The sequence below is a fragment of the Magallana gigas genome, chromosome 3 (genome assembly GCF_963853765.1).
Source record: "Magallana gigas chromosome 3, xbMagGiga1.1, whole genome shotgun sequence".
Taxonomy (NCBI): Eukaryota; Metazoa; Mollusca; class Bivalvia; order Ostreida; family Ostreidae; genus Magallana; species Magallana gigas.
The window spans coordinates 39,494,901-39,509,934 of NC_088855.1; the positions used below are offsets into that span (position 1 = coordinate 39,494,901).

General features: G+C 35.8%; 1 protein-coding gene across 1 annotated transcript; it reads left to right on the plus strand.

Moving 5' to 3' along the window:
* The first annotated feature begins 12,668 nt into the window (after positions 1–12,668).
* Positions 12,669–13,573, plus strand: LOC136273451 (uncharacterized). Its single transcript, XM_066077875.1, has 2 exons — positions 12,669–12,772; positions 12,861–13,573. Exons 1-2 carry the CDS (start codon positions 12,669–12,671, stop codon positions 13,570–13,572), a joined length of 816 nt encoding a protein of 271 aa, XP_065933947.1. The 3' UTR covers position 13,573.
* Positions 13,574–15,034: the final 1,461 nt, after the last annotated feature.

The window sequence follows — 15,034 nt, forward strand, 5'->3', positions numbered from 1 at the left end:
TTTTTCATATTTTTATTTTTGTTACACTTGTTATTGGTTCAAGAGCTCTGCTTCTTACAGGAACTTCCAGCTTTACTTCCGACATTAACGGAAGACCCACTCGTTGCTTTGCAACGAGCTTTGCTCTAGTTATTATTCTTTTTCTTTTCTTCTGACTCCTTTTTTGCCTCATAACTCAAAAGGTTTTTAACTGATTTTGATGAAATTTTCAGAGATTTTTGCAAGTCCCTCAAAAATGTTAAAGTTTTTCACCTCCATTTTGACGTGACGTCATTTTTAAAAATTTCAAAAAGTCATTTTGTCCCGGACTTTTCTCAAAAACGCTTAAAGATACCGGCTTGAAATTTTGAATGGTTATGATTTGATCGATTTCCCTCTGTAATAAGGCTCGAAATGAAAATCTATCACTTCCGGTCGAAACCGGAAGTAAAACAAATTTTTCGAAAAAATGAATTTTCTGATTTAAAAAAAAATGTATATGTGTTTTGTAGAGCTTATTAAGCTGAATCTAACACTGAAAGCCGTTTTAAAATCGGACGATGCATTACAGAGATATCGGGGTTTAAAAATTGATTTTTCCGGAAATTTTGATTCCGCGTCCTTGGTTTAAAAATTAGCGTAATGTTCAAAGTAATATTAACTCGTACCAAAAATAATTGTTAAGTCGTACTTGGACACATTCGGATTTTTTTTGTTAAGTCGCTCTTGAAATCAGAAAGGTTTCTGTTAAGTCGTTCTTAAAATCATTCGTATTTTGTTAAGTCGTACCAGGAATAATTCGATTTTTTCAGCTTTTTATTCTAGTTACTCTTGTTATTGGTTTAAGAGATGTGCTTCTTACAGGAACTTCCAGCTTTACTTCCGACATTAACGGAAGACCCACTCGTTGCTTTGCAACGAGCTTTGCTCTAGTTATTTTTTTTTCTTCTAGACGCCAACTTTGATCCTTAATATCTCGCTCGTTTGTTCACCGATTGTTTTGAAATTTTCAGGACTGATAACATGCCGCGTGATGTTGTCGTTGCATATTTTAGTTGAGGAAAATCCCTATCCGGTTTTTAGTTATTCCCCTTTTAGTAAAATTTAACGACTTCTTTTGTCCAGGGGGTTTAGCTTTATCGATGACTGGCAGAGTCTCAAAGATGGGCTGGTTTGGAAGCTAATACATTGAATTTGTGCGAGATATATTTTATTTATTATTTAAATGCAAATAAAAGGGGTGGTATAGATGTCGAAACAAAGGTAAGAAAAAAAATCAAAAAAATTCGCGTATTTTCCGTGTTAGTTTTCTACCTGATAAAAATTTGTTATAACATGTATTTTAAAAGTTTTTGGTCTTGCCCAGACCTTTCATTCGGTATACCGAAAAAAGGGCTGGCCCTTATAATTAGGGAGTTAGAGGCGTCCAAAGTTTCTTGTCAATAACTTAAAAAGGAATAAATATTTCTAATGCATTATTGAAGCAAAGTTGTAAAGAAATTAATTTTGAATCCTTCTGTAGTATTCAATTTAATGTTTTCGTAATTTATAGTCAATATTTGCAGAAACAATTGTTGTCAGTTCGGTCCATTTTTGTGGGGGTGCGCACGTTTATGAGGTTATGAAAGGGCTTCTTGTAATGCACTAACTAATGTTAATGTAACGCGCAAAAATAATTCCACATAAAATTCCCAAATGTTTTTATACACATGTACATTTTCATTTCATATAGATAAACCTCTTTGACCTTATTTTTGTTGTTTGTTTCATAACTGTGCCCCTGTCTATATTTAGATGCATTACGAGACTCAGGTAACCGATCGATAGGAGAGTCGCTAGCTGTATTCAGGCCGTCGCCTAGACGACAGTGCATGTGCTTGTAGAGCTGGACGTACACTATTAACGCCCCACTGTGTTACTGTAACAGAGACATTTTGAATTGTTTCAGTACTGGGAAATGTGTTAATAAAATGGTTCCAATGCATGGTAATTTAACTCAACTTTTCTACAATACGTATACACGGCCGTCATATAAAGCGCAATGTGTATTACTGACATGACAATTTAAAAGAACGCGGGATTGCTCCCGATAGAACAATTCTTTTAAAGCAAAAAAAAAAATACTGATTTGCGATGGATATAATATAAATATCATCCTGGAGATGATTTTAAAAAGTGAACTTAATATTCGTATACGATAATATTTGAATCCAAAGCCGCTAGTTTTAAGTTACGGTTATTAGGGATATTAATTATGACTTGCCCCGCGTTTCAGGTTTTTTACTTGCAAAGCATCTACAAACGAAAATACCAAACAACCTTCAGCAGCAACTTATAAATTATTTATTACATACACAATTCTAAAGAGGTAATTAAATAAATTTTATAAATGCTTCATACTTGTATTCGCTATCTTCCATGGAAAAAAGTGGCATGGAAAAAATGTTGTTCAATGTTCATCAAATACGCTGTAGCCTTAGCAATCGAAAATAATTAACAAACTGTATATTGATAGATTGACATATCAACAAACATTCAGACGCGCATTGTGTTTTCTTACAAGTTCTATAAAACGTAGACTCAATGACTTTACCGTTTTCCGTCTGGGTTATTTTGAATCACGTGTGTACGTTATGTGTAGCCATATAGATGAACACTTTAACGATCTCCGATCCTCAGCAAAGCGAGACAACTCGTTCTTATATTCGGAAATAATTTATTCGTACCATGAAGTCCGGCATTTTTATATTTTTTGGAAATCTTTTGTCAAAGAAGGAGAATATGTTACTAGTAAACAATCCAATTGTCAACGAGCTAGAGACAAGAAAGGTCGGTTCAAAAAAGGGTTCATTAGTTTTTCCACTGGCTGTGACATTAATAACAGCATTGATGTGAACAATAATGAAACTCAGACATGATGATGTAAATTCTGGTTTGGAGTTGGAGTAGTAATGATAGTGAAGAACTTTCTCGATCTACATATACTAATATTTTTGATCGGCGAAGGAACGTAGAGTTTTCAGTTTTGGTTGATCATCTAGAGCGAGGATGTGTTGTGTGCCTTACACCACTAAATTTACCAAAGTGTGTAAAAGAAAAACAGTATGGTCTTGCGATCTTATTGTACATAGAGTGTACATGCCGCAAGGAGTTGACTATTGTACCAACAGGGAAGAGACACAACATTGGTATACATAAACCAATACTATTTGCTCATAACTGCAGACATTCGATAGTGTTGTTCTATGCAGAGTAATTAGAAAATGCTCTAATATACCACTGCAAGACTGCATTATTGGAGTCTGTGATACTCTGCCTATGTTGAAGAATCATGCAGGCTGTACATTCGAGGCACATGATGCAGTTGAAGACTGTACATATCTACAGAAACGTGTCGAACATCACAGTACATATTCCTATATTTTGAACTATTCTTTCAGTAGGATTATATTATGCAAGTTGTACTTCAGATGGAAGACTAAATCTAACTTGCCAACTTTGATGCCCTTGCTAACAAACAAAACAGTCTCTGAGAGCATGGTGAAAAGGATGTCTCTCCCTGGCTCTTCAATGCATTATTTGCAGTTAGCGTACCAAAGAAGAGGCTTTGATGGTGTACAAAGTGTACTGAGTGAATGTTGTCACGGAAAACCAAGAGAAACAAAGCGCAGGAACATTACATAACTCTTTCTCATACATGTTGTAAAGATATTTTTTTTTCATTTCCATGATTATAATACTGGATACAGCACATTTTAATTTATTTATTTTACATATACATATCTACTGAATCTTTTTATGTTCAGCAATCAAGTGTAATCATACTCTACTGAATACAAATTAGCAAAACCTTAAAGTCACCTCTTTTTCCTTATATAAATCTATATGGGTGATAATGCATTATTTTTGAAAAACGCATGGAAACAATACATATAAATGCATCATTTATTATTATAATCATTAGTATGAGACAGTAAAATGTCGTTTGCTTTAAAATTTACACTTTCAATTATTGGTACCTGAGGATCGGAGAACCTTAAGTGTTTAAATTTCAAAAGAAATTGTGTACATGCAGAGCATTGCAATGCTAGGACAATAAAATTCCAACAATATATATGATGAGGCCGGTCAGACTGATACTGGTTCTGCTTGTTCTACAAATAGCGAATGTAAGACGAAGTATTTGGGTGTTATATTTTAAACAAATATAAGTATTGCTTTCTTAAAAGCTTGCATTACTCAACAAAGTATTTTATTGGGATCATTCTTAGTTACCTTAGCTGCATATATGTACCGCTCTGTCTGTATCCCGGAAAAATTGACTACCATCCGAAATTTTTCATACAAGGTCTACAGACTTGCAGCTAACATTACCTTTAAAAATACATTTTAGAATTTGCCGCTGTTTATAAATTCATTAAAAAGACGCGCAGAATCAAGTGGTTATATGGCGTTTGATATGGGATTTATAACGTCTATTTATATTGTTTTCATTAAAATTATTTCTTTATTTCAAGCTTGTGGGTGGAATGAAATCAGTTTCACATGTTATATGACATAAAGATGTCCTCTCCCCACTTTTTCTCGAAGCAACTATTTTTATAAAATTTACATAAAAAAAATTGAATTATCATGGAGTTGCCCCCCCCCCCCCCATTTTGGGAGCATGTAAAAAAAAATGGTATGAAAATCATGAAAATTATAAGTGAAATTTTGAAAATTTTGAAAATTCATTTTTTTTTCTTTTGTTGCTTGTCAAGATTTGTTGGATGAGTTTGCCCCCCCCCCCTTTCAAAAACGATGCTAGGTGCTTGGAAATTACTCATTTCTTTATTCCCCTCTTTAATAATCAAAACAAACTAACAAACATAACCGATCCAGATAAATATAATTACATCAAAAATAAACTTAAAAAACAAACTACACATTCATCCTTCACCCACAATATTGCCTTTTCGATATTTGTCATCGTTGTAGACCCGTGTAACAATCTGTTAAGTAGGTGCTTGCACGAAAAAGAACCCCTTGCTGATCTACTTTTTCATTAACGCATACAAAGAAAAAATATATATTTTGATTTATTTTTGAATTTCATTTGATGTAAGAAAAAAAAGAGAAGAAATTGGTTCTCAGTCTCTCTTTATGCCTGCTTGTTAGCGGTTAATCCAAGTTCATTTTGAATATCCTTTTGTAATTTAAAAAATGCGATGTAAATTTTTTTCATGCAATATTTCGGATAAAGCGATGAAGGGTTTGTTCTTGAAATTTTATTAGACCATAAAATTGTAAAATGCTAACATTGAAAATTGTGCCCGATTTCTTTCTTTTTTTTAAGGTAAAACTTTATTGATTTAAAAAATGATTCTTTGAGACAAACAAATTGACATAATCAATAAGAGTTTGAAAATCTCTAACTGCAGGTCTGTAGCTTTTAATCAGAAAAAGAATCGGATGGACGACCTAGGACACAGATCGTCCATCCGAATTTCTTGAAAATTGCCATTATTTTCGTACGCGGACGCAATACTCACCAAGACTAAATGGTTCGTATCTTAAGTTTTAAGTTTTAACTGCTTTGAAAGGTAATATTGGTTTTCTGATAATTATAAACATGAATAATTAAATAAAAATGGTTAAAATTACAGTAAAATTACCGGCATCGGTCTTCTGCGTGCGCGGATCTAGAAGGGGAAGGGTTCCAGACCCCCCCCCCCCCCGCGAAATTTCTTTCAACTACGTGTACATTATAAACTTACCAAATATGCCTCGGACATCCCTTGGCAAACTCAAATAACTGTCTGACTTTTCAACCCCCACCCCGGAAAAATTTTCTGATCCGCGCATGTTCCCCCTCCTCGAAATACAAAATTATTCTTCAAAACCCCTTGTAAAATTTCCAGGATCTCCGCATATATACTAATAGATTCATTGGCGCTTGCGTTTGATAAAAATGCGTGTAAAACGTTTGCCAGTGGTCTTTTTACCATCGTACCGGGCATAACCACAGTCCCACTCTGTGAATTAAATGCGGCGAATCAAACTAGAGACAACGTGTTAAGATCTGTATTTGCTTATAAACATGTAGTATCATCGTGCAAAATGCACTATTCAATTATAATTTTTTTTTTACTTTACTTGTAAAATTCAACATCTGTTTCGTAATTTTTTCTCACAGTTTATTTCTTACATAGTTACTTTTTTTATTTAGTGATTGACACTTATCAGACTTTATAGAGACAGAGTGTCATGCATGTCTCAAGGACTGTTAATCTCTTAAAACAACATTGTGCAATTATCAGATTTTCATTTCTTGGACATCAAAGACTCATTGAGTTTATTTAATTATTTTATATCTGTGAACCTTTCACTCAGCTTACTTATATCATTACCTGTTAATTGCAATTTATTCTCATTGTTAAGATTCTTATAAATAGTTATGTACAATTATCAATGCGCAGTCTGGAATACGGCGGCCAGCCCCGGCCACGTCCGACTCTCCCAGAGTCTTGAGTCCGGAGGCCACTTCTGGCCATATCCGACTTGTTTGTAACATGTCTGTCTGTTAAATTGTTATAATGTTGCCATCGTTGAGTCTCGTCTAATAATGTGGAATCCTGCATCAATTGCCTGTTTATTTCTCTGGAACTGTATACTGGTGGACCTTCGGGAATACGGCAAACCTACCCTTCGTTTTAGCTTACGGCCCACAGCGCGCCCCAACCTTTTACCTTATACACTTTACGCCAACATTCCCTCACCCGGTTCGTACTGCACACGACCGATGCAGATCCAGACGAATTCTCTATCACCGTAAAATCTACACGGTCACAGAAATATAATACTTTGTTTCTCAGTGTTTACACATCTAATATTGTACGATGGTCAGCTATCAATTTTTTGTAATACGTCACGGTGTTGACGCAGCTACGACGGAAAACCTAATCGTTGCTTGCAACGAGCTCGTCTCTAGTTTTCACGGTGATAGTTGTTTAAACCGCGGCGGTGTGACCTACCGTTGTACAAGGTGATCGGAGATTTTTACCTGTATGCTATTAGACAATAAGACGGCCACCTAACACTGAGAGTCATTCTATACTGGCCATGTCTGATGCATTGTTTTCATTTCACATATTAAAATGATTACGTATTTTAAATGCAGGTTTTCAAAACTCCTTCTCGATTATTTTAGAGATATTTTAATTAAAGAATCATCTGCACCCGTAATAATTTTCATGTAACTGTTGATATACCTATTATTTCAAAAATATTTAGTCATTTTTATAATGTAATCTACATGACGGAGAGGGTTAGAACTATAAAACATTATTTTTCGATTTTTTAATGATTTTAAACATTTCCGACTACAAAAACGTTTTAATCCATATAAGTTTGTAGCTCGTTTTACGGCACTCTCTCGATGCTCAAGACAATTAATCTAGTCCGTGACAGGCACATGCTACACGGAGAACGTTTACCTACAGTCAACGGCATGATATGAAAATTTTACTCAACCCTTAAAATACTAAATTATATTGACATAATTTTATGTGAGTTCAACATGAAGCTACAACACAAATGTACATTTAGTATCAGCTGCGAATACCGTTTTTCGTAACCGCCCCCTCCACCTCTTCAACGTTTTAATGACTGGGAAAGTACATGTAAATTGTACTTGACTTTAGTCCCAATTGTTTAACACAAAGGTGTGAAACCATCGCATTGACGGGAAATCACTCTACGCTTGAATGCACAGAATACACTGGTACATGTACATATGAGACAGGTGGATAATCCGTGTAACGAGTGACCATCAGGAATTTCATTTGTTTTTCAAACAATTTTACTAACAGTAATTACAAGAGAGAGAGAGAGAGAGAGAGAGAGAGAGAGAGAGAGAGAGAGACTGTCAATACTCAAGACAATTAACCTAGTCCGTGACAAGCACACGCTACGCGGTGTACGTATACCATACGATCAACGGCAAAATATGAAAATTTTACTTTACCCTTAAAATATAAAAAGATATTGATATCATTTTATGTGTGTTGAATATTAAGCTACTACACATATGTCGTATCCGTAGCGAATTATAACGTTTTTTGTACTCCCTTTCCAACGTTTAATGACTGTCAAATTTAACTGTATTTTTCCCAATTGTTTTACACAAAGGTGTGAAACCATCGCACTGACAGGAAATCACTCTTCGCTTGAACGCACAGAATACACGGGTATGGGGCAGGTGGATATTCCTTGCAACAAGTGACACATAGGAATTCTACCCGTATATCAAACAATTTATTTAACAGTAACAATAAATAATTGTTTCATTTTACTGCCTTCTTAAACTGTAAAAGGTGTTTATCATGTCTCTTCCCCCGAAGAGAGAGAGAGAGAGCGAGAGAGAGAGAGAGAGAAAGAGAGAGAGAGAGAATTAGTTTTCTTTTTAAATAACGTTGTATACGAACTAAACTTCACAAACACAGTGTCAAGCATTAAATTAAACATCATAAACAGTGTTAAATACTTTATTGTTAGACAAACTTCTTTTTTTCCTTTACCCGAAGACTAATAGAACGAAACTGTTTTCCTTCATCAAGGAAGAAGCACGTGATGCATCTCGCGGGCTGATTTGATTGACAGGTGAAGCACGTGGACTCAGACTGAAACTGCATATTGGATTCAATCACAATGTCTTTTATGAATACTAAACTTCGAAAATTTTTATATTAGTATATTTCAATTGAATACAGTGGCGTCGTGGGGTGGGGGTGGGGGCTAAAGAGCATTACCCTAACTCTCTGTCTCTCTCTCTGTCTCTCTCTCTCTCTCTCTCACACACACACACACACACACACACATAAAGATCGTAGATAAAATCAAGATCGGCGACACTCAATCAAGAAGCCTCCTCTGCAAGATAGGTGTACGGTTAGACGAAGCCGTACGCAATATGGAGATTTTCTTTTGTCTTGAATAGGTGTGAAAACCCCTAGAGCATGTGGCTTTCTACCCGAGGTTTGTTAATCACTATACACTGGAAATGATCGCGACTTATAATTAATATACACAATGAAGGAAATGTGTACAAAAATAGTTGGCACTTGAATTTTTTTAAAAGTAAATCGAGATGTATGCATTTAATAACATGTACAACTTCCCATGCTGTTTTGTGATGTAACAACCTCATCTATCTTCAGGCACACCAGAACGCCTAGCCATTGTTTTATGAAAATCACAGAATATACGTGTATGTACACTGTATCTTTTCAGGGCAACACTTAGTTTAAAACTGAATAAAACCCGTGCGATGTGAAGAATCATACAATTTTAATTATGAGTACCTTTGTGTTTTAATTAGGAGAACTGATTTTTCTTTGAACATTTAATTGTGAGCAATTGTTTTTATAAGGCTACAACTAGTCGGTCTACAGTGCTGGTTGAAATCAATTTTCCGAACAAATTATAAAATTTTTATCAAAACAATGACGCTTGCTACAGCAATTATAAAGTCGTGATTTTCCGTAATATGAGCGATTAAGCCACTTTTAAATTTTGAATGAATTTTTAACGGTTTCATAGGATAAAATGGTATTGAAAATAAAAATATACATACCTGAATATTTATAAAGTAAAATGTTTAATTTAAGTAAGTAAGTCTTATTTATTTTACATTTTCTTTTCTTAGATTTTAAAATCTAATTTAATCGTACACGATATATCAATAAGTTAGTAAAGCATGATTTTTCAACCACCTGCGGGCATGGCTCATTTTACCTTGGATTGTACAGATAACAGCTTTAAATGATTAGAATTCAAATATTACCAAATAAACAGCAAATATCAAAAAAAAAAAATATTTACCTTCAAAATATGTGATTTTCTATAAAAGGATCATGATTATCTTTATGCATTTGTTAACTTATATTTAAGTTTAATGCATGTTATATTTTTTTAATCAAGGGAGATAACTCGTGTTCCTTTTCGATACCTTTTAACACCTGTAATCGATCGTTCAAACCGCGGGGGTGTTGTCATTATGGGTGATTGAACCGCGGGGGCACGCGGTTTTTACCCGAGACAGGTGTTTAAACCGCGTTGCAATTTGGACCGCGGGGGTGCGCGGAAAATACGGGATCCGCGTTGACGGTACTGTATGTCTCCCATGTTGGACTCTTGATAGTTTAACCATAACTTTATATTTACAGGGAAATAAATATTATAGAATACCAGAATGGGAGAGAGGCCTTGATTTTGATCCAACTCGTGTAGAACTAAGACAGAATTCATCATGGGTGACATTGGGAGGTGGGACTCCCTCATTTTGTAACCAAACATCCTACAGCTGAGTCTGTCCTTCAAGGGGTTGATTTTGACATTAAAAATTTACCTTTGCGTGACCCAAAATTATATAAGTCAGGTCAGATACATCATAATATGGATCATTGGAATGTAGTTTTGAATAAGGGAGTAGTAGATGAAGATATTCAGTTTAGAATAAGTAGGTGGCTTACACAAGGTGTAGATGTTAAGGAATTCTTTTCACATTTCAAAGGAAACTTTAAAGGTCTTTCTTATGACAATGATGAACCTTCAAGCATTTTCTTAGAAAATAGTATTAGTTGTAGGGATCACAAGGAGTTTGTAGGCCAGATTTATATGAGAAAATCAGGTCAGGAGCCATAAGAGTGCTGGGGAAGATTGGTGAATGTGACATGCCTAGGGTTGTGATGCCTTTGTTAGTAGAGCCATCTAAACCACGGTTATGTTTGGATTGAAGGTACTTAAATTTGTGGATAAAAGATTCTCCGTTTCGTCTTGAAACTTTAAATGATGTTCATAGGTTGATAGATTCAGAGGCATGGATGGCAACATGTGATGAAAAGACAGGCTATGAACACATTGCTTTGTCCGAGAATGGGATTGAATTTGGTGGATTTATCATGGTTTACACAGTTTTGCCTTTTGGATGGAAGGCCTCGCCATATATCAAACTGTTGGAATGACAATTACATCTTATCTTAGAAAATTGAATGTAATAACAACTCAGTATATTGATGACCGTTTGATGATAGCTAACCCATCAGAGGACACTACTGACTTAGAAGCAAACGAACATTGTTTTAGGGTGATAATGCTCTACTTCAAATTTTAACCCGTTTAGGTTACACAATATCACTTGAAATATCATGCCTGGAACCCCAGCAATGTGTGCGGTTCCTTGGATTTTTGGTGGATTCAGTAAAGTTAGCTTATATTTTGCCAGAGGATAAAAAGTTTAAGTTTAGAGAGTTAAGAGAGTCACTTTTGGCAGGCAGGGAGGTTTCTATTCGAACTTTGCAGCGTTTTGCAGGCAAGTGTGTTTCGATGGGTCTTGCAATTCCAGGAGCTAAATTGTACTGCAGGGAAGTTAATAATGCAATTTCATGTGGAGTTAAAAATTCAAAACATATTGTCATAGGTGATGAATTGCGGGAAGAGTTGAAATACTGGCGTTTCTTGGACTCGTGGAAGGGTTACGCAAAGTGGAGGTCGGAGAGTCATAAGCAAGTAAATATTTCAACAGATGCTTCTGGCTACAAGTATGGGGCAGTAGTTTGTTTTCAAGGGGAAAAGGTTAAACTTAGAGATTTTTGGGAGACAAACGACAGTAGACCTATTCATTTGAAGGAAGCTGAGGCAGTCCTTCAGGTCTTGAAGTCAATAGAGGAAGAGATTCAAGGGTTGACTTACTGGTAGATAATGTTGCTGTTCTGAGTGTTTGGAACAATCAAGGAGGACGGGATAGAACTTTGAACAACATAACAAAACAGATATTTCAGTTGGTGACTTCTTGTAGTTGTGATCTGCACATGCAATATGTATCCTCAGATTTGAATGAGGCAGATTCACCTTCACGTAGTCTTAGTTACAGTGATGCATGTTTGAATATTGGTTCATGGCAGTGTGTTGAAAGGCAATTTGGACCTCATTCAATGGCCATTGATTCTAATGTGATGAAATCTTCAGGAGGTACAGCACTACCACATTTTACCCTATATCCTACCTCATATTCATCTGGTGTAAATTTGTTTGCTCAGGATTTGTCAGTGGTGGTTAATGCATATGTTTATCCCCCTTTTGCCCTTATACATCCGGTACTCTTATTTTTAAAGGAACAGAAAGTTGGTCTGTGCACCCGTGTCCTGCCATTGATCAAGCCTGTACCTGTTCGGTGGCCTCTTGTTCAAAAGCATGTAATCCAGAGTTTAGAGTTAGGGGCCCGGGGATATAAGTCAGTAATAAGGGTTCCTTCTAGAAAAGGTTTCATTACTGATAAGAAGGGTCTGAAATGGCCACTAGTTGCATTCAGGCTATTGTTTACCTAAGCTGTTTGTTTTTCATTTTTGTAGGGAGAAAGCTTGGATCTGGTTAAGATTGACAAGAGGATTAAGGAATTGAATGACAAATCTTCATCATCTTTATCCAAGAGAAAAGATACTATGAAAAATTCTCTGATTTTCTTTCTTCCACTATTGAGGAAAGATTGCACAATATCTAATTGTACCCCTAATGATCTAAAGCATTTTCTGGTATAGAAGGATGATTTTGGTAAAACACCAGTTCATAAAATAAATTGTACATTTTTGGGTACTAAAGAATTAGGAAGTTGTGAATGCCCAAGACGATTAGCAGCTCGGACAGTATCGGTCATGGTACAAAATTTGTCGGAGATCTTTTACGAAAGTGGTGGTGGTAAATTCTGGGATGAGAGAAGTGATACAGGTAACCCTGCAGCGGCACATTGCATCAAACAGTATGTGAAACTCATTCAAGAGGAACAAGCGGCAGCACATGTAGTTCCTAAGCAGGCAAAGCCAATTTTTCTGGGTAAAATAAAAAAGAATTGCCTCGTATATAGATAATGAATTGGGTAGGGTTGATATTTCATTGAAGAAAAGATATGTGCTCCTTAGAGATCAGGCTTGGATGAAATTACAGTTCTTTGGGGGAAATAGGGCAAATGATGACTTGGCAATGCTTGTAGGACAGGAGGTAAAGAGATTGGATGACAATTCTGGTTTAGTAATAAAACAGACATTTGGGAAAACTTTAAGAGGAAATAAACATAAATGTCATGTTTTTGTTATTAAGAAATGCAGAGACAAGACTGTTTGTCCAGTAATTGGTTTGCACACATATGTTCAAGGTTGTAAAAGAATGGGTGTGGATCTTGCAAATGGTTTTCTTTTTCGAGTTGTTTTAAAGAATGGTAGAGTCATAGGTGATAGAGTGACATATTCAGTAATGTATGAAAGACTAATTCGGTATCTTACTTTGGTAGGAATATATGAGGGTGAGACTCCTCATAGTTTTCGAGCCAGGTGTGCTGTGACTCAGGCTTTATCTGGTTCGGTTACCAATGTAGGACAAATGATGAACCATGTGGGATGGTATGGAGAGGGAACAGCAGAATATTATAGTAGATTGCCAGCTTTAGTGGAATCTGATTATATCGCAGGTAGATTAACAGACAGTGCAGGTCAATGTGATTTTGTGGAAGATCAGTTCCAACAATATGGGGATTTTAATATTTTACAGAAAGCTTTTCATTAACGATAAGGACTTTAGAATGTCAATACACATTAGGGAATAAGAAAGATCCTTTAATTATCATCTACATCATATTAGGATTTTGTAGGACTGTTTGTTTTGTAAATAGCAGTGACGGTTAATTTGTTGTTAACTAACATTTTGTAGATATGTAACAACTGTATAACTTATAACAGTGATAAGTTGAAAGAATGTCAAATCTAAAATTAAAAAAATTATAGATATAATGTTTTTTAAACAATAAATTTATCCCATTTGAATAACTTGTGTTTTTTATCTTTAAGTTCAGGAGTATGTTAGAACAGACTGTTTGTAACTCAACATATTTTATTTAGATTAATTTTATGATGATGAGCATTGGGATGAGTGAAGGCACTTATGTTACAATGGTGATGGTCTAGGGAATGATAATGACTACATTTCCCAATACTTGAGAAGAACTAGAGCAGGAACGTATACACTTGGGATAGGTATATATCCCAAGTGTAATACGTCACCGCGAAAGTGATGACGTCATCTTTCTCAGAGCTGTACCAATGATACTGAATATTGAGGATGAGCACGGTAGATGGCATTGGTGGCTCAGCTTATCCATGATTTTACCCCACCCACCCCACCCTTGTATATGTTCTTGTTATCGGTTCATGATAAATGACTACATTTCCCAATACTTGAGAAGAACTAGAGCAGGAACGTATACACTTGGGATAGGTATATAACATTTTCTGAAGTCTCATAGGCACGGACAAAATTGGCTTTTTAAAAATCTGCTCTTGTGGTTTGTTGTCATTGTAGACAGTGACTGGCTTGCCAAATACATGTATGTAGCAATGAAACTTAGATGCACCATGTACAACTGAGAGCATTTCCTTTTCAAGCGTATCGTTTTTCTGTTTCTGTGAGCGCCCGAGAGGAGTACGCAATGACACGGCCTTCCTGCATGAGGATTGCTCCTAGTCCATCTTTAGAGGCATCACATTGTATTTCTGTTGGCTTGCTTACATCAAAGAGTCCAAGGACTGGAGCGGTCGCACAAGCGGTTTTGAGTATGTCGAAACTCTTTTTGTATGTTTTATCCCCTTGGAATGGAATGTCGGCTTTGAGAAGTTGTCTAAGAGGCGCGTCTATTTCACTCATATTTGGAATAAATTTGCAAAAGTATTGCACCAGTCCTAAGAATCTCCGCACAGCATCCTTGTTTGTGGGTGCTGACATATTGCACACTGCTTTAATTTTCTCAGGATCTGGACTGATGCCTTTGGAACTGATGATATGTCCTATGTAAGGTATCGATGTCTTGCGAACTCTGCATTTTTCAAAGTTGAGGCGCAGATTGAATTCCGTCGCTCTCTTGGTTACTGCATCAAGGATGTGATCATGGTGTTCCCGATCCCGGCCTGCAATTAGAATATCATCCATGATTGCGAAAGTTCCTTCAATTTCTTCTAGCATTTGATCCATAATG

What these genes read in the sequence shown, in the direction of transcription:
- LOC136273451 (XM_066077875.1), top strand. Translation starts at nt 12,669, where the DNA reads ATGGTACAAAATTTGTCGGAGATCTTTTACGAAAGTGGTGGTGGTAAA. An exon ending in GCGGCACATTGCATCAAACA is followed by an intron (nt 12,773 to 12,860) that starts GTATGTGAAACT and finishes AAAATAAAAAAG; the next exon opens with AATTGCCTCGTATATAGATA.